The following is an 18456-nucleotide window of genomic DNA, read 5'->3' as shown; positions in this document are numbered from 1 at the left end:
GCCCAGGTGATATTATGAAGGCTCCTTTGACATCAAGGACAGAGAAAGCTTTGCTAAGACTCCATATAAGGGGGCATCAGAGAGGAAAGGAGAAGCGGGAACACAGCTCTCCCCAGTCCTCTAGGCTATAGTCCTCTAGGCTATAGGACTGCACTAGGCTATAGGACTGCACTATAGGATAGCCTAGGTGCAGACAAAATTTCCTTTCCTTTTTGTTTTGTTGAAAGATTTTGGAATTGCATGGAGGGAAACTTGTAAAGACTCTGGGCAAGGCTAGAACCAAAATGAACACAAAGAGAATACAGAAGTTGGGTCTGGAGGTGAACAGAGGAGGCTTCCAGCTCCATCTTGTGCAGGCTGTACAGCCTTGAGCATGTTACTTCTTGTGCCGCAGTCTCTGTATTTCAATAGAGACCTAATTCCCTCACAAGACCCATAGGACCTCACAGGGGCTGGCCTCCCTGCTGTTTTCAGCCTGAGCTCACAGGCGCTGGCCCTCACTCTTCCTGCTCCCGCTCCATAAGCGTCTTTCCAACTGGGTTTGCCAGACTGTCTTCTGCCCCAGCCCTTTCCCCAGGTGGTTTCCTCTGTCTGGAGTAGTCTTGCCCTCGCCTGACTAATTAGCTACATTAAATCTAAGACCCACTCCCTCAGGGCAATCTGATCTGCCTGCATAGGTTCAATCTCTACTCTTAGAGGGTTTTAAGCATTGGGAACTTTTACTTGATAGCACTTAGTGGTTGTTATTTGTGTAATTAGTTGTTGAGTGTCTCTTCTACTAGAACAGGGGTCAGCAAACCATACCAGCTTTGGCCTGAAGCCTGATTTTGTAAATAAAATGTTAATGGAGGAGATCAGGTGCCTACAGGGTCATATTGCTGGAGATGTGGAGTAACCGATCAAGATGAACATATTTTGGTTCATTTGGATGATCGACTTAGAAGAGAGTTTCCATATCCTCTCAAGGTCTGCATTTTAATCTAGTTAACATTTCTTTGGTGCCAGGGAGTGACATTTTCTTTGTTATAGAGATATATTTTTAAAAATGCACAGGGAGTTAATAGGAAATATTGTGTTCTCACCAAGTGAAGGCCAAAAGACTTCATTGCAGGATGTACAAAGGAAGCCTCTGTGTAACTTACATAGGGACAAGTGGTGGAAGCATCCAGTTACTGCAATGCGTGCCGCCAACAGGCAGATCTCAGGAGAGTCTGCATGTGGGCAGGGAGAGCCATTTTCTCAGGGTGGAGGGGAGTGACTGTTCTGCCTTTGTTTCATTACACTAAAATTGTCATTTGAATTTTATGAGGTCCCTACATTTGTTGATCTGTAAGTTTCTTTAGGTTTTATGGTTGTAAGATATCTATATGCCTACATTCTTTATATCTAATGTTAAGGTTACATATAGTTAATATATATTTAATAAAAATATAATATATATATTACAAAATATATAGACACATGAGCAGAGGCAGAGCAACAAAAATAAGGTTTTAATACACATAATCAGGAGAGAGAAGGGCCCATCAAAGTGAACAGGCAAGGGGAAGGGGGCACCTGTAAATAGCAGTGGGCCTCCTGCCAGTTCAAAGAATAGAGACCTGGCTGGGGACTTTGGTTAGCCAGATTAACGGTCAAGCCAGGGAGGGCACAGCTGATGATGACACATGCTGGCTCTTCTTCTGTCCACAGGAGAGTGTCTCAAATACACTATGGTTCTGATTGGGTTCATCAGCCCCACATTCTCCAACACACACACACACACACACACTCACACACACACACACACTCACTTTGAGGTTTGGGGCCTCTGGCTTGTATAACGAGAGAGCAGCTTAAATTTAACTTCAAGGGACTGATCCCCTTCCTCAGGCAGCAATGTCCATTCATGGGAACCATATGTGGAGGGAGACTTGCTTCTTATTTGTTCCCCATCATACCACCTGTGTGTACCAGGTGGGCCTTGGGTGCTCTTTCTGAATGGGGACCCTAATTGTGTTCAGTCGCAGCAGTTATGGTGCCGTCCCCATCGCACCATCTGTTCTGGAGGAGGATGTTGCAGAGGCGCTGCTCCCTAAACTGGAGGTACCTGGAGGAACCCTGATGGGAAGGCTCAGAAAAACAGGGGCACTGGGAACACAGGCTTTTCATTGTTGCCCATCAGGGGGCCCCAAGTGTGGGCTGAGGGTGGGTCTGGAGAATATGAATGTAGCCAGGCAGACGGAGGCTGATGTCTTTCCAGGGTGCCTCTACTGTGCACTGAATTTGGGGAATTAAGAGAGGGCTCACTCTGGAGCTTGGTGAAGAAGCCCTTTCTCATTCTCTTGGATGAACCACAGCCATGCTACCCACCAGGACCAGGCCCTTCCTCTGCACACTCTGTGGATAGCAGTCATTGCCCTGAATCCGTGAAAGCATCATCTGCTTAAACCACTATTTCTTAGTACTGCTTTTTGCACATTTCAATTCCACAATTTCTGTTTCATTCTCTGTATAAATTGGAGAACACTTGTGAAAATTCCTCATCTTACAGTCCATTTTCTGTAACATTAGTCTTAGCCCTTTTAAAATCCTGGGCCTTGTTCTCTTGAAGTTTTTCTGGGATTGAGGCCAGCGAGATGGCAAAGCTGCTGTCACTGAGGTATGGCCTGGAGAGTCCTTGGGTATCTGTGACAGAAGGCAGGGCCACCAGCATGGGAGCCAGGAATAGGGGACGACTCCAGGGGATGAAGCCCAAGGAAGACTCAGCATGTCAGGTGTGGGTCAGCTACAGGACCCTGTGCAGTATGAGGCCTTGAAGTGTGGGTGACCAGCCACTCACAAGGGGAATGAGGCTCTTTGGCCCTATTTCTCATAGGGCTGGTATGTAGGGCCCCAGGTGTCCCTGTGCTCAGAGCCTCAGCCTGCAGGGAACCCCTGTCAGCCCCTCCATGGGAGTTGGGAGTTAAAGGGGGCCATGAGCAGCTCTCCTGGGGGAAGTTCCTTGTCCTGGGACTGGAGCATCTGTCCCTCAGGGCCCACCTGTCCTTTTGGGGCTCCAAGCACAGAAAGTCGCAATCTCGGTCTTCACATGGAGACCAAATGTGTCCCAAGCCAGGCTGTAGCACACACACGAGGGTGCAGGTAAACAGGCCAAAGCCCACTGCTCCCCCTGACAAGAGCAACTGTAACAGATAAGGAAGTGGACAGACTTTGGAGAATGTCGGGGAGCTGCCTCAGAGGTGGAAGCCAGGAACACGGGACAGCTGGTGCCTGACTGAGGGCGCCCATCACCACAGCCCACGTCCTTGTGCATTTCCATAGGGTCAGTCTGGCTCCAGCATTTGCTCTGGAATAATAGGGCCCCACAGCGCAGATGATCATGACCACCTGTCTGCCAGAGAGATGCGAGAGAGCCTGAGGAGAGGAGTCCCCTGTCTCTACTACAAAAACAAACAAAGATAGAAAGGAACACAAACAAAAAACCACAGTTTTATTTATAATAGCATGAAAAAGAACAAAATACCTAGAAACAAACTTAACCAAAGAGGCAAACAACTTGGATGCTAAAAGCTACAAAACAACAATGCTACAAGAAAACAAAGAGTATACAAATAAAAGAAAAGACATCTCCATGCATGTGGATTTGAAGACTTAATATTGTTAAAATGTCCATACTACCTAAAACAATTTACAAATTCAGTACAATCCCTATTGCAGCATTATGCACAATGGCCAAGAGATCCAATCCAAATGTTCGTTGGTGGATGAAAGGATAAAATATGGTATATACATACAATGGAAGACTAAGCAGCCTACAGAAAGAAGGAAATCATGTCACATGTTAGAACATGGATCAATCTCAAGAACATTATTCTAAGTGAAATAAGCTAATCACAAAAGGACAAATACTTTCCTTCATATGAAGTATTTAAGGTAGTCACAATCACAGAAACATCAAGTAGTGGTTGCCATGACTGGGGGTGGGAGTACGGGGAAAATTAGTATTTAATGTGCACAAAATTTCAGTTGTGAAAGATAAAATATTTCTAAAGATCTAAATTTCACAATGATGTGAATACACATAACATTACTAAATTGTACACTTTAAAATGTTTAAGATGGTTTTTAAAAAAGGAAAAGGCATAGGAATAAATTTCATGACCTAGGACTAGTTAATGGTTTCTTAAAGGTGACATCAAAACCACAAGTAAGAAAAGAAAAAATAGATAAAATGGACTTCATTCAAAGTAAAAACATTTGTGCCTCAAAGAGTACCATCAAGAAAGTAAAGGACAACCCATAGAATGGGAGAATATTTCTGCAAATTATATCTTCTAAAGCATTTTTATCTGGAATATATAAAGAATTCTTATAACTCAATGACAAAACACAAACCAGTTAAAAATTACTAAGCGTTGAGAAACATTGCTCCAAAGAAGATATACAAGTGGCGAATAGATACATGAAACAGGTTCAACATCAGGGAAACACAAATGCAACTATGATGAGATGCCACTTCAGAACCACTAGGATGACTTTATCAAAAAGAGAGTTGATAGTAAATGTTGGCCGGAATATGGAGAGACACTGGGACCCTCACACAGCTAGTGGGTATATAAAATGGTTCATGTACACTGGAAACAGTCTGGCACCTTCTGAAATGGTTAAACATAGAGGTTCCATATGGCCCATCAATTTCACTCTTAAGTATGTAGCCATGAGAAATGGAAACATACATCCCCAGAAAACCTTGTACACAAATGTTCTGAGAAGTATAATTCACAATAGCCAAAAAGTGAAAACAACCCAAATGTTCTTAACTGATAAATGGATAAATTTTAGTATATCCATTAATGGAATATTATTCAGCAACAAAAAAGGTTTGATGTAATGATACATACTAAAAATGTGGATGACCTTGGAAATATTATTCTAAGTGAAAGAAGACAGATATGAAAGACACATATTGTATGTTCCATTCATAGGGCATCATGTGACACTGAAGTTAGAATCCAAGTGAGCTACAAAAGGGCAGCCACCTGGATCAAGTCCATTCTGGCAGCTGTCAGAAAGCACAGCATGCTCACTAACGGGGGCCGGCCTTACTCAGGTTGTCAGATGGAGTTTCCCAGGAGGCCATGGCTTCTTCAGGGATCTGTCATCCAGTGGTGAACGGAGGGGTCTCTGGAGACAAACTGGCCTGGGGCAGCTACAGCCGCACCGGTTCCCAGATAGTGACCTGGGTGCGTAAGCAGGGAGGCCAAGTCAACAGAGAGCCTCAGAACACTCCCAGCACCTGCTGTGAGCAAGCTGTATGGCTTCCCCAAGTGTGGATGCGACGACATCATGGGTATTTACAGATTCCCTTTCACTGCGTCCCAGGCTCTCCTGGTTCATGTGTGATACACCGCAGTTGGGGTGGAGGTGCACTGACAGTCGCAAAGGGCCAAGCCTTTCTTTCCCGTGGTTCTGATGCACGGTTTCCAGATACCAGTCAGGAAGGAAGTTCTTGAGATTATGGACCTTGTCCTAGTCACATAGGGCTGCTAGGACAAAGTGCCATAGACTTGGGGGTGGTGGCGCATATTAAAAAAACGAATGTATTTGTCACAGTCTGGAGAATGGAGGTCCGAGGTTAGTGTCCCAGTGTGGTGAGATTCTGGTGAGGGCTCTATTCCTGGGCTGCAGATGGCCGCCTTCTCACTGTGTCCTCGTGTCAGGGAGAGAGAGAGCTCTGGGGTCTCTGCTTCTTACCAGGGCCCTAATCCCATCATTAGGGCCCCACCCTCATGATCTCTTCTAACCCTGAATATATCCCAAAGGTCACATCTCCAAATACCATCACGTTGGGGGTTAGGGCTTCAACACAGGAACTGTGCGGGGGGCGGGGGGCGACGTGTGTTCAGTCTGCCAGAGCCCCCCAGTCAGCCCCTCTGTGCCCATTTAGGGGCACATCGTAGGGCTCAGGTGGGACACAGCGGTAGAGGAAGCACAAGTTCTGCTTCCTAGGAATGGTTCAGCCAAAACAAGGACAAGGACAGTGGGATAGACAACAGCCAGTGGGGTAACCAGCAGGAGCCCCAGGGTGTCACTTTAACCCTTAGGTGAGGAAGTTGGCTGGGCACCCACACACGCCAGAATATGGACCACGTTCCCTTCAAACAAGGCTCATTTAACATTCCTAACTCCTGCAAAGGGGCAGTGCTACCTTATCTCCTGTCGATGGCCCTGAATGTAGAGGAGTCATGGGAGCTGCCCACATCACCCACCAGTGACTCTTCTTCACTCGCCACATTTTCCCCGAGGGCCTGATGTGCACTGAACTGGGGAAGCCCTGCCAAGATAAACTCTCCTTCCCAAAGGCTACAGAGGACGGCAGACCTCCAACACTGCCCACATCGAACAGAGGGGAGGGGGCAGAGGGGCATCTGTCTGGCTGACTGCTGTGTTCTGTGGGTAGAGGGGGCCAGAGAGGACCCAAACATGGCTCCCTTTGTCACTTGACTGAGGGGCCAGGCCACTGTGTACCGGACGGTTTTACCCCACCAGTCTCTGCTGCTGGGCCAGCCCCCAGCGCCATAACCACAGCTCTGCATGCAGGCAGTGCTGGGACCAGCGCCCTGGCAGTCACAGGGGTCCTGAGCCAAAAAGGGCCCTGGGGGAGGAATCAGAACTCGGACTGTGGAGAAGAAGGTGTTGGCCAGGAGGGAACCAGGGCGGGTGCTGGGTCCCGTCCATGCTGGGATCTGAGATTCTAAGAGGTGGGTTAGAGGTAAGGGGGGCAGAAGTTGGCCCATGGGGTCAGGGGAGTTCAGCAGAGACTGGGAGGACAGGACAACCTGGGAAAGAGCAGAGTGTCCTCCCCAGCCTCGGTCCCTCTCCTGATGCAGTCCTCATCTCACTCACAGACTCTGGAAGTCTCCCTTCAGCGAATGCCTAGCCCCCGACTCCCAGGGCACTTCCCAGACAGCCAATGCCACATCCCAGGCAGCCCCTGCTCTGCCCTTGGGGTCTGTGCCTGGCAGAAGGGTGGCCGACCCTCAACCCCTCTCAGCCTGGGCCCCAGCTTCCCCTGGTCCTGGAACTAGCAGACACCCACCCTGTGCCTGGTGGGCTGGTCATGCTTGTTCCCATTGATGATGGTGTATTGGGAGGGAACTGTTTTAGATATCAATGTACATCTGTGTCTACATCAATTCCACATGAGTTCAGTCATCATACGGGAAAGGAATCATAGCTGTGGGGGGCTCCATGGAGGACCCTGAGGGCCCCTGAGGCCAGTCCCTGTGGCCACAGCAAGCAGCATCTGCTGCAGCTAGTTGGAGAAGACTCTCTCCTGCCCAGAAATAGGCAGAGTGACTTCCCCTGCTCCCCACCCATCGTCGTATCCCAAACACACCCATGTGGATGGTCACCTCAACGTCTCCGCTCAGCCCAGTGCCTGCACTCTTCCTGAGGAGGGTTAAGCAGGAGTGGCTGCCTCTCCCCATGTCCATGTTGCAGGTGGCTGTCTTCTCCTCAGCTCCCACCAAGCAGAACAAGAGCCAGCCAGCTCTCTCCAATCCCAGGATTTTCCGGGGATACTGATAATGAAGGGAGGTTCCAAGAAGCCTCCCTAATGCAGGCAGGCCTTGTGAGTGGAGGATGGGAGGGATCAGAGCTTCCTCAGCATCTGTCAGTCCCTGGAGCAACTGAAGGGGCTCCCTACACCAGGGGGAGAAAGTGGGGCCAGCCCCTGTGGGTTCCCAGTGCCTGACATCTCCCAGTTCCTCTGCCCACCCTCACAGATACCCTCCACGGAGCAGCACAGCCCCGAGGACAGAGGCAGCAGCCCTGAGAGCATTTTCCAACACAACTACATTTATTCACATTTACACATGAGACACCCAAGGCACTGCTTCCCATCCCCCAGCCCCTTCCCCCCAGGCCCTCCCTTCCTGCCCTCCCATTCAGCCACCCTCTCCCTCCTCTCCCCTCCCTCCCTGCCCTCCCCATTCAGCCACCCTCTCCCTCCTCTCCCCTCCCTCTCTCCCCTACCCATTCAGCCACCCTCTCCCTCCTCTCCCCTCCCTCCCCTACCCTCCAAAGCTAAGGCCCAGCAAGATCAGCACTGGGGAGGAAGAAGATTTTGACTGCTTTGGGGCATCAGATGCCAGACCCCCACCCTTGCGGACTGGCACCAGAAAACCTGCCCGGAAGCCCCTATTGGCTACAATGCCGCTTCTTCTTCTTCCTGGAGACCAAGGGGTCACCCTTTCTCTTTTGAGACTGTGAGGGACCACCCAGTCCCCAAGCCAGGGATTGCTCCCCAAAGACCCTGAGCCCAGGCCCTGGGTTGGGTGTCTTTTCAGCAGGCGATGCGCTTCTGAAGAGAGGTCGCTTCTTGGACATTGTGGCAGGAGAGGCTGCTAGGCTGAGGCCTCTTCTCGGAGCAGATGGGGACTGAAGAGCTCCCTGGGGTCCCCACTTTTCCGGGCTGAGAAGGCCCGAGGCAGAGACAGGGCTCTGGGGTAGCCACCAGGGCAGCAGCTTATGCTGGGAACCCAAGAAGAAGGCCAGGCTGGGGAGCTCCTCCTCCTCACTTGACCCCTGAGCCAGCCCGTGTGACTCCCTGACAGGAGATCCTCCAGGGAGATCCAAGGTGTCCTTGGTCCCCAGGCCAGGGCACGTGGGTCTGTGGTCCTGGGGAGGAGAGGTTGGCCGGGCAGCTCTCAGCCCAGGGGAATCCTGACATCCTAAAAGCACAGCAGAGTCTTCGGACCTGGTCATGCCAGTGCGGGCTCTGCCTCGTCCCTGAGGGTCCGGGGCAGCCATCTGGGGTGGGCAGGTTTCCATGCCAACCCCTTGTTGGGGGTCAGGGACGTCTCTCTCTGCTCCTTGGCCAGCTGCAAATTTAGAAGAACTTGAGTCCAACCAGGCCATGCCATGACTAGGGGCTGCCCTCGCATGCTCTTTCTCCTTCAAGGGTAGGAGGCGCTTCTCCACTAGCTGCGGAAAGAAAGGGGGCACTTACTGGGACTGCCCTGGGTGTGAGCAGGGCCCAGGGTGGTGGAGACCAGGACACTTGGGCGGGAGGCAGGGAAGCCTGAGGCAGCTGCGCTTTATGTCAAAGAGAGAGGGTGTGGCTCTGCCGGGCATCCCGTTGGGCCTCACTGCAGCTTGCATCCTAACTCCCCTCCCTGGCTCCTCTCCATCCTACTCCCTCTGAACCTGCATCTTCCCACCCCGGAGTGGCTCCCCAAGAAGCCGAGCATCCCCAGCAGGGTGGGGTTAGACAATCAGGTGGGCCTTGTGTGCTGGGTCCCTCCTGCCCCTGGGGTACCTGGGCAAGGGTGAGTCCTTCCTCCTGCTCCAGCTCCTGGCTTAGGGCCGAGAAATCCATCTGTGGATGTGGGGAAAGCAATTCTTCCAGGAATTGGGGGTGAATGACGGCCTCCACCTGGAAACAAAAGGAAGAAGGCGTGAACTTCCTGGGCAGGGAGTAACCCGGAGCCAAGGACACCCAGAAGAGATGCAGAAAGCTGCAAGCACCTTGTCCCCACCCTCGTGGGGCTGTCTCATATCATGGTGACCACCAGCCACAGACACAGACCGCAGACCTGGCAGCATACGCACACACAGACAGAGACACACAAACCACACACAGACACACAAACAGACCCACATACGGCACAGGAAAAGACACAGACACAGTTAGCATACACACTCCACACTCACACCCACACAGACACACAAAGACACACGGTAACAAATCACAGACACAAACACACAGCAACACACAGACACACACAGTCACGTACACAGACACTCAAATCCATGGAAATACACGCACTGCTGAGTAACTAAGGAACAGAGCTTAATTCCAAGGACCTGGGAGTGCTACCCCCTGGAATCCTGCAGACACCAGCACTCCAGGCCAGCCCACCTTGGTGACAAAGTCTTTCTGGGAACACAGCTTGTCAATGTAGCTCAGGAGGCCCGGGTCTGGGGGTGTCCCGTCCTCTTCCTGTGGCTGCTTCACTTCGCCCTCTTCCTGTTGTTTCTCGGGCTCCCCTGTGGCCCCGAGGGGAGGCCCCAGCAGCTCCTCCATGATGTCCACATACTCCTGCACCACTTCTGGAGGAATCTCCTCGGGGACCTTGGTCTCCTCTGGCCTCTGGGGCCTGGGTGGTGGCAGGCGGGCCTTGGTCTCTGCTCGCCGGTGGGGCCTGCGTGGTGGCAGGCGGGCCTTAGTCTCCGCTGGCCTCTGGGGCCTGGGTGGTGGCAGGCAGGCAGTCGGGGCCTTGGGGCCGGCCTTGCTGGGAAGGTACACTGAGGCAGAGAGGGAGGAGGATGGGTGTGGTGAGGGCCACTCTTCCTGCCTGCACCACACAGGGGAGGGCAGGGCTTGGGGATGTGAAGTAGGTCCCAGGTGGGTCAGGACCACCTGAACCACTGCACCCCGGGAGGAGGCAGGAGGGGCACATGTGAGACAGCATCGCTTGGGAGGAAGTTCGCAGCCACCAATATGCCGTGTACTCTCCTCGCTCATCCCTGCTTCCTGGGCAGAGCATGTGTGGAGTTTTGGATGGGCGAGGGGAGAGAGTAGCTAGGAAACTTGACCAGGTCAATACCCAACGTATGCTCCTGGAAGCTGTCCTTTTGGAGGGAGAAGATCTCCCTCTTGAAGGGAAGCATGTGGTGTGGGCACGGTGGCCTCCCTTGGCCCCTTTGACCTTTGCCATGGCTCCTGTGGGAATGTGGGAAGCCATACCTGGCTGCTTGTCCGCCTCAGGGGCTGGAAGTCCTTGAGGTTCAAGCCTCGGTGGGGCCGGAGGAGGCAGGCACTGGGGCCCCTTCATCAGTTGCGATTTCTGAATCTGCATCTCCTCCTCAGCCTCAAACTCCAGGAACCTGGGGGTGAAGGAGGCCCAGGCTGTGCTGAGAGGGTCCAGACCCCCTTTCCCCAGGACCAGGCAGCGGCCGAGGGCAGGGATGGGAGGAAGTGCCTCCGGTGGACTGTCCAGGCCTTCACTAGGTGCCATCCCCCAGTCCCAGGAGGGAGCTGCTCCCAGAGTTCTGGGCTCACCCTCCCTCACCCGGCCCCTGCAGAGCCCATGGCATCAACGGGGCTTCCTGACTCAAGTCAGGGCCACGATGTCCAGGAGGGTCCCAGGGGATCCCTCCTCCAGGTTTCAGCTGGCCAGGGGTGGGGTTGATGGCAGAAGGCATCAGGGATGATGCCCAGATGCAGGAGTCCTGAGGTTGGGACTGTGGGCTCAAAGATAACCCAGGGCCACAAGGCCTGGGAGACCAATGATCAGAAAGAAGCACAAGCTGAGCCCAGAGGACAGGGCCCCTATCCCCTGAGGCTGCTGTCTGTCTTCACGGACAGGACTGCCCGGGAGCAAAGGCGGTCAGGCCAGAGATGGGGCTCACAGTGTCCTGGGCATAGGTCTCCCCGACCCAACTCCCTGGTCAGGCTGGGATGGGAGAAAACCGACTTCTGGCCACTGCTGTGAGGAGCCTGCACCCCACTCTTGTCTATAGTCACTAGGACCCCTTCTCCCCATCCCCACAGCTGGAGGTGACCCACTTTGGGCTGTGATGCTGGCTGCTCCCGCCATGACCTCCAGTGTCAAGGCAGGGGTAGGCCCCAGGCCAGGCAGGGGCTGCTTCCCATTAGGGCAGCACTGAGATCCCAGAGCACTCTAAGTGGTAGGAGCAGCTTCCTGAGGCAGCCAGGGGCCCAGAGCGTCTTGTATTTGTCCACATCCTCCTCATGCTCCACGCTGAGAAGCCACCACGGCCACCGGGCCTCTGTCATTCACTCTCACCCTGCCATGCGGGCCCTGCCCCCAGGACCCCACACTCACTTTTCTGCCATCTCGTAGAAGATCATCCGGTTAAAGTTGCTTGTGTGCTGCCATTCCTGCACGGCCCGCCACAGTCCCTCCTCCAGGCTCATGGTGGGCTTCCGCCGGGCCAGGGATCGGAGAACTGGGCTGTAAACCAGTGCAGTCAGTCCCAGTCTATAAGCCCACCATTCATCCCAAGCCCACCTGGTCCCAACACCTGGCCTCTGTCCTCGCCACACCTGTCCTGCCATGTCCCTGTCCTGTTCTCCCCCAGGTGGGCTCCTCAGGCCCCAGAACACGACTGCAAGATCAAACATCAACACAAGCTACCATGTGGCCTCTCCGACTGCCCCTCAGGTCCTCAGGGTTGAGAAGTGAACTCAGTACTATGGGTGGAACATGTGTGCCCCCAACACTTCTGTGCTGAAGCCCTCAGGGCCAGTGTGTCAGTATTTGGAGGCAGTCAGGGTCAGAGCAGGTCATGAGCGTGGGTCCCAGTCATGGAATCGGAGCCCTGATAAGGCCAGGAGGAGATGCCAGGGCTCTTCCTCTCAGCCATAAGGGGACACAGCCAGAGGCAGCTCTCTCCAGCCAGGAAGAGGGCCCTGACCAGACACCCAATCTGCTGTCACCTTGATCTGGGACTACTGGCCTCTGGAACTGGGAGACATGAATGTGTCTTGATAAAGCACCCAGTCTATGGGATTTGTTACGACAGAGCCTGAGCTGACTGAGACAGCGTGCACACAGAATGACCTGGGAGCGAGGGTTAAAGAGCAGGTTCCAGGGCTCCAGGACTGAGTATTTAACCAGCTTCCTGGGGACTATGGAGTAAGGCAGCCCCTGGGGACGCAGCCTCAGGGTCCCGGAGCATGAGGAGCAGGAGCACACGTCCAGAACCAAAGCAGAGCCGTGTCCAAGCCCACTGCAAGCAGCCAGTTACAGCTTCCCACATTCCCACAGGAGACATGGCAAAGGCCTGTGAGCCTGGGGCAGCTCCACTCCAAGAATCAGGGTCCCCAGTGCACCGGGACTCCACTCCAAGGGGGAATGCAACCAGTTCCAGGGTGCGGGGGCAGTGAGATTGTTGGGGATGAAGATGGGGTCACCTTTCACCTACACCCCAGGCAGGGAACTTCCCTAGGGGAACGGCCAGTGTGTTGCAAGGTGGATGTGCTCAAGCTCCCATTTGCTCATCAGCGGGAAACACAGGGTCACAGAGGCACCGCAGTGTGGAGAGAGGTAGGGACTGGGAATGAAACCACAAACTCTTCCAGATGCTGACGTTGCTGCCTCACAGTCACCACAGTCCACGGCCCTGGGCTGCTGGGCTCGTGGTGCACTCAGAGCTATCACTGGAGCCTGTGGCTTTGGGGAGTTCTCTCCTAGATGGCCTAGTCCTGATAATGATAGTAATGGGGACAGTAATCATAATTGCTATCATGTAATGTGTCATAGCATGTTCCAGGCACTGTGCTATGCATGTCATATGTGAGCTCAAGTCATCTCTTCACCATCCCCTGAATGAAGCATCATTGTCCCTTTTTCTGGGAGGGATTGAGGGTGAAGATGCAAATGCCTGCCCAGCATCGACCCCAGTGTGGGGCCCAAGACCATCCCCCTGTGAAGGCTCCACCACCGCTGTGCTAACTGGACCTCGGCAGAACTGCGGGCATGTACCAGGTTCCTTCTGGGCCCTGCAGCTCCTCCTCCCAGCCTGATGTGATGTGCTCCTGGCCATCAATACTGGGTTCAAGGGGAGGCACTGGGGTGTGTACTCAAAGACCTAAACCCAAACCGTAGCTCACGTCACACCAGAAACCCTCTCTGACCTGGGTCTTCTGTAAACATTGTTGTGAAAATTATTGAAAGTAAGGATTGACTGGACTCATGGGACAGTGACGGGCAGTTGAGATGAGGCCCCTGACAGTCTGTCCTGAGCCGCAGCCAGATTAATGTTGTTGAAAATGTACCTTCCCATAGTGCAACCCATCACCCTCACAACCGCCCTGCAAGCTCCCCTGAACAGCGGATGAACAAGCTCTCCTGTCCATCCAGCAGCCCTTTACATGTGAGCTGCAGGACAGCTCCGGTGCCCCGAGGGCACTCACATGAGGAAGCAGGAAAGTGCTTCGGTGTCAGGACTCTTCGGAAAGTGCCTCCGGGCCAGGGGCTTGTAGTGCTGCCAGAGTCGGAAGTTCTCATAGACACTCTTGGGGTTACAGGAGTTGTCCGGCGGGGACTTAGCCTGGGAGGAAGCCAGGCTGCCCTCTCCATGAGCCCCTTGTGGGCATGGCCCAGCATTCGCTGGAAACACGATGGGGGGCATCTGGGCAGCTGGTGGTGGTGGTGGTGGAAGAGGAAGGCCCTGGGACCAGCCTCCCTCACAGGCCTGGGTGCCCCCAACCACCTGGGCAGCCATAACAGGTACCACAGGAGTAGCTGCCAGGAGTAGGGGAGGCGGACACACGACACCTCCGCAGAGGGTGACTGGAGCCTGCCAGACGAGGGGGGCCTGAGTTAGGACCAAGGTCTGCGCCTGAGGGGCCTTCACAGGCCCCACCTCTGTCCTCATCTGGACAAAGACGTTGGAAGCCGCGGCCCCACTTGGGCCGTGACCATCCTGTCCTGCCACCAGAGATGTGTTGGGCAAGGCAGGCAGCACCAGTGGGCCGCCTGTAGGAACCCCAGCAGTCATGAGGGGTGGCCCCTGTGCCGGGCCGGGAGCAGGTGTGGCAAAGGGCAGAGCCGTGAACACAGACAGGGATGTTCCAGGGTTCATGGTCACGCCTGGTCCCAGCACTGGGTATGCTGTGGAAACAAAGGAAAGAGGTGAATGAGCTGGGGTCTCCAGGTCCACACTAGTCACTGGGGAATCAGAGGGGAGTCCCAACAGCTGAGGGCATGTGACAGGGAAACTGTGCAGCTTGTAAGTGTCCCTGAGTGTGCATCGTATGCTCTCTTCATCCATGGGAGAGTCGCTCCACTAGAGAGCCTGGCCCCGGTCACCAAGACTCCCTGACCCCTGTCCCCCAAGAAGCAACAGCTAAGCCTTCGCTGCCCGAGGGTCTCCCTGGGATTCCTTGGCAGACCCTGTCAGCCTCACAGGATCTCCCAAGCCATGGGTCAGGGATGAGTCTCTCAGTAGCTTGGTGGTCCTCAGCGTGCTCAGCAACAGGTGTGGGGCCTTCCCCAGGGCAATGCTTGGCACTCAGAAGGCCGACAAGAAGTCAGGAGCTTCCGAATATTATGGCCCCATCTCCTCTTCAATCAGCCTTTTCCTGAAGCTCTTGTAAACCCCTGTCTTTCCTAGCTCAAACACAACAAAAGAAAACCACTGGATGGAAATCTTTCCCAAGCCAGTGCCCTACGAACCCTGAAGATAATCCATAACTCGTCATGCCCAGCATACAAGTGATTGTCCTGGCACCACCAACAGCAAGTGCTAAATAGGGGTCAGATTCGGGCCACCCTTTCCTCAGTACTTGATGGTCCCAGCTGCCAATCAGGAAGCTCTGTTCCCAGGGAGAGGTCTGAGAGGCAGTGGTGGAGTCCCCTGAGTTAGTGTCACTGAACAGCCAGCAACAGCTGCACACGATTAGAACACAGCCAGCAAATGGTGAGCAGCAGGGCTATCAGGGGAGGTGTCTAGGGATTTTCACAGCTGCTGCTCAGGTTACAATAGGTAGTGGGATAAGGAGCCCATCTGTGGTCCTTCTCCTTTGCGCTCCCAATAACTGAACATAGTGGCCAACCAAGAACAAGAGGTTCTTGGGCCACGGGCCAGGGAAGGTAAAGTTGTCTGGAACGCATCTCTATTCACTAGCACCTCCTGCAGTCTCTAGTCAAGGGGAATAAGGGATACAGTACATGCACCTCATCATTCAGGACGCACATCCTAACTTAAATAATAATATTAAGAGAGCCATCTTCCTATTTGTGCGCTAGAAACCAGCCTTTCCAGACCCTTCCACTGAGAACCAGCAAGAATCCACACCTGTCCCCCACTCATGAGGCTGTATAAATGGAATAGGAGCGAATTCTTCATCTCCACAGTAACACAAAGTGCAGAGGACAGGCCATGAGCTAGCAGACGAGAGGAAGTGGGTCTGAAGACCTGAGCTTCCACAAAAGGTCAAGCAATTCAGAACAACTCAGGAAGCCCAGGCCCTGTGTTGCCTGAACTTCCCCATCTGCCCACCCCTGTTAAATCAAAGCCAACAGCTACCTGAACTGACAGAGAAGCCAGCTCTGGGAGGGAGCTGAGAGGCTCCAGGCTGTGGCAGTTACAGTAACCCCCAGCCTCGCCCACCCAGAGGTAGTCACTACAAGGTCTGTCACAGTCAACCCACCCAACAGTTTTCCGGCTGAGACCACTTCTCCCCACTCCTCCCTAAGATCTAGAAAACTCCAGTCTAAATCCCTCTGAACATTATGGAAGGGCACCTTCCAGGTGCCTGAAGACACGGCACAGGACTCAGGCTTGCCTGTCATCCTCCCGGGGCCACCAGCACAACACGATCCCACCACTCCCTACAAACACACAATGACATGACCTGTCTCCCTCTAGAAAGGATCAATCCATCCACTCCAACCTTTCCCCTACACGGTGTATTCCCCCAAGCATCTTGGTCCACCTCTAAGGATTCGTCCTCCCTAACCACAGACTCAGGGTGCCATGGCCATCCCCAGGTGTGATGTCCTTGGGGACATCCAGTGCTCCCTCCCTCCTCAACATCAGCCCTATCAACTGTCCCCAGGGCAGTGTCAAATTTGAATTCCCAAGGAGTTGAGGCATGGCAGACTCGGATAATGCCCCCATCCCTACAGGCTCACCTCCATTTGAAGCCATCCCCTCAGGCTGGGCACTGACCACCGCTGTCTGGCAGTTTCCGCAATGAGAAAAGTCAAGGGTAGGACCAAGAGAGTGACCTGGCTCAGCAGATGCTCCTGAGTCCAAGTGGAGCAGGGAAAATTTGAATGTAAATAGGTTTGGAACATAGGCCCCCAGACATTCTGCAGAGGGGGAGGGGCAGTGGGCAGCTGGTAGGGGTGGGGGACATTCTGTGAACGGCTTCAGCCATTAGGCAAGAACCTGAGTTTCCCTTCCAACTGGACGGCAGCAACACAGATGGTGTGCATCTCTTTAGGCAACTTTCAAATTGTCCTGACTCACAGCAAAAGCTAATACCTGATTTCCCCTTTACTTCCATTCTTTACCAACAGTCCTCCTTTTGTGCCAGTCAACCCATGCTCCTTCCCACTTTGGCTCTTTCCCACTCTTGATGACTTTCAACAGGGGATGCACTTCCTGAACACAATTCAGAACATGTTTTCAGTCTGAAAACACAGGGATTCTTAGGAAGGCAAGGGGACTGGGTGTTTGAAATCAGGATGGTCTCAGCTGATCCAGGCTATTAGGTGGTTGTGTGCTCATCATTGTTTCAGAAGCAATCCTTGTGCCCCCAGGTCATGTATGTTGCTGGAATCTCTGTCCACACCAGCAGGCCAGCCTTACTTCCCATCCCCTTTGCTGGAAAGCCTCAATCCAGGAAAGAGTGGCTATGCGACCTATAGCACCAAGACCAGAAATCCTTTCATTTTGTTTCCCAGCATACTGTGGGAAACAGCCTGTCTTTAAAAAAACTTCGTTCTCGGCCGGGCGCGGTGCCTCAAGCCTGTAATCCCAGCACTGTGGGAGGCCGAGATGGGCGGATCACGAGGTAAGGAGATCGAGACCATCCTGGCTAACACGGTGAAACCCCGTCTCTACTAAAAAATACAAAAAACTAGCCGGGCGCGGTGGCGGGCGCCTGTAGTCCCAGCTACTCCGGAGGCTGAGGCAGGAGAATGGCGTGAACCCGGGAGGCGGAGCTTGCAGTGAGCTGAGATCCGGCCACTGCACTCCAGCCTGGGCGGCAGAGCGAGACTCCGTCTCAAAAAAAAACAAAACAAAACAAAAAAAAAACAAAAAAAACTTCATTCTCATTTTCACACTGAGAATCACTGTCCGTTTATCAGCGTCAAAATGACAGGAAAGAACACTCATGTTCTCTGTTGTGAACAAGGGGAGTGTTAGGAAACCGGTCAAAGGAGATGAGGAGTGAGTACTCAGATCACAGCAACAAAATATTCTGAGACACACACGTCACTCCCTGCTGGGCGGGATAATTTTGCACTGATGGGAGGGTGTTGGGGAAAGGAAGAGGCCTTCAGCCAGACCGGTGCACATTGCTAACATTCACTGAAACACACCCTGTTGCCACTTATGAAGCGTTTACCCCTTTTGAAGACATTTGGGCTCAAGAAGGCAGAGTTGCAGGAAAATGTAATAGGGACCACACTGCAGGGGCAGGCGGTGGATTGCAAGTCTCAAGGCCAAGGTTCTCCCCTCCTTGCCCCAGTTGTGTGAGGTCGTTCCTAACTCCTGTCCAATATCCTCATGAATTGTTGGTTTTGTCCCAACTCTAAACCTGAATGGTCCAGCAAGCATTTCTATGAAATGCCTCCACAGTGGCCACTGGGAGGGGAGTGACCTCCACACAGTGACTGCCTGTCTGGGTGCTCCCAGGCCTTTTGTCCTCTGAGACAGAACTGTCTTCTTACATGCAGCCCTCTTCCACTGTGCAACTCTATC

General features: G+C 53.3%; 1 protein-coding gene across 2 annotated transcripts; it reads right to left on the bottom strand.

Annotated features, from left to right (window-relative positions):
• Positions 1-4313: 4313 nt before the first annotated feature.
• On the bottom strand, positions 4314-17337 carry LOC139356085 (NUT family member 2D-like). 2 transcript variants are annotated; one of them, XM_071068870.1, is made up of 7 exons: positions 16656-17337; positions 13931-14630; positions 11838-11966; positions 10736-10875; positions 9908-10293; positions 9305-9421; positions 4314-7686 (listed from the first exon to the last, which is right to left on the bottom strand). In XM_071068870.1, the coding sequence occupies exons 1-7, from the start codon at positions 16669-16671 to the stop codon at positions 7648-7650; spliced, it is 1527 nt and encodes a 508-aa protein (XP_070924971.1). In that variant the 5' UTR covers positions 16672-17337; the 3' UTR covers positions 4314-7647. The 2 variants fall into 2 exon arrangements, with proteins under 2 accessions (XP_070924971.1, XP_070924970.1); XM_071068869.1 differs by lacking the exon at positions 4314-7686 and adding an exon at positions 8071-8970 and having other exon boundaries at positions 16656-16807.
• Between the last annotated feature and the right edge of the window lie 1119 nt (positions 17338-18456).

Source organism: Macaca nemestrina, chromosome 9, assembly GCF_043159975.1.
Source record: "Macaca nemestrina isolate mMacNem1 chromosome 9, mMacNem.hap1, whole genome shotgun sequence".
Lineage (NCBI taxonomy): Eukaryota > Metazoa > Chordata > Mammalia > Primates > Cercopithecidae > Macaca > Macaca nemestrina.
This window is presented reverse-complemented; position numbering and strand designations above follow the sequence as displayed.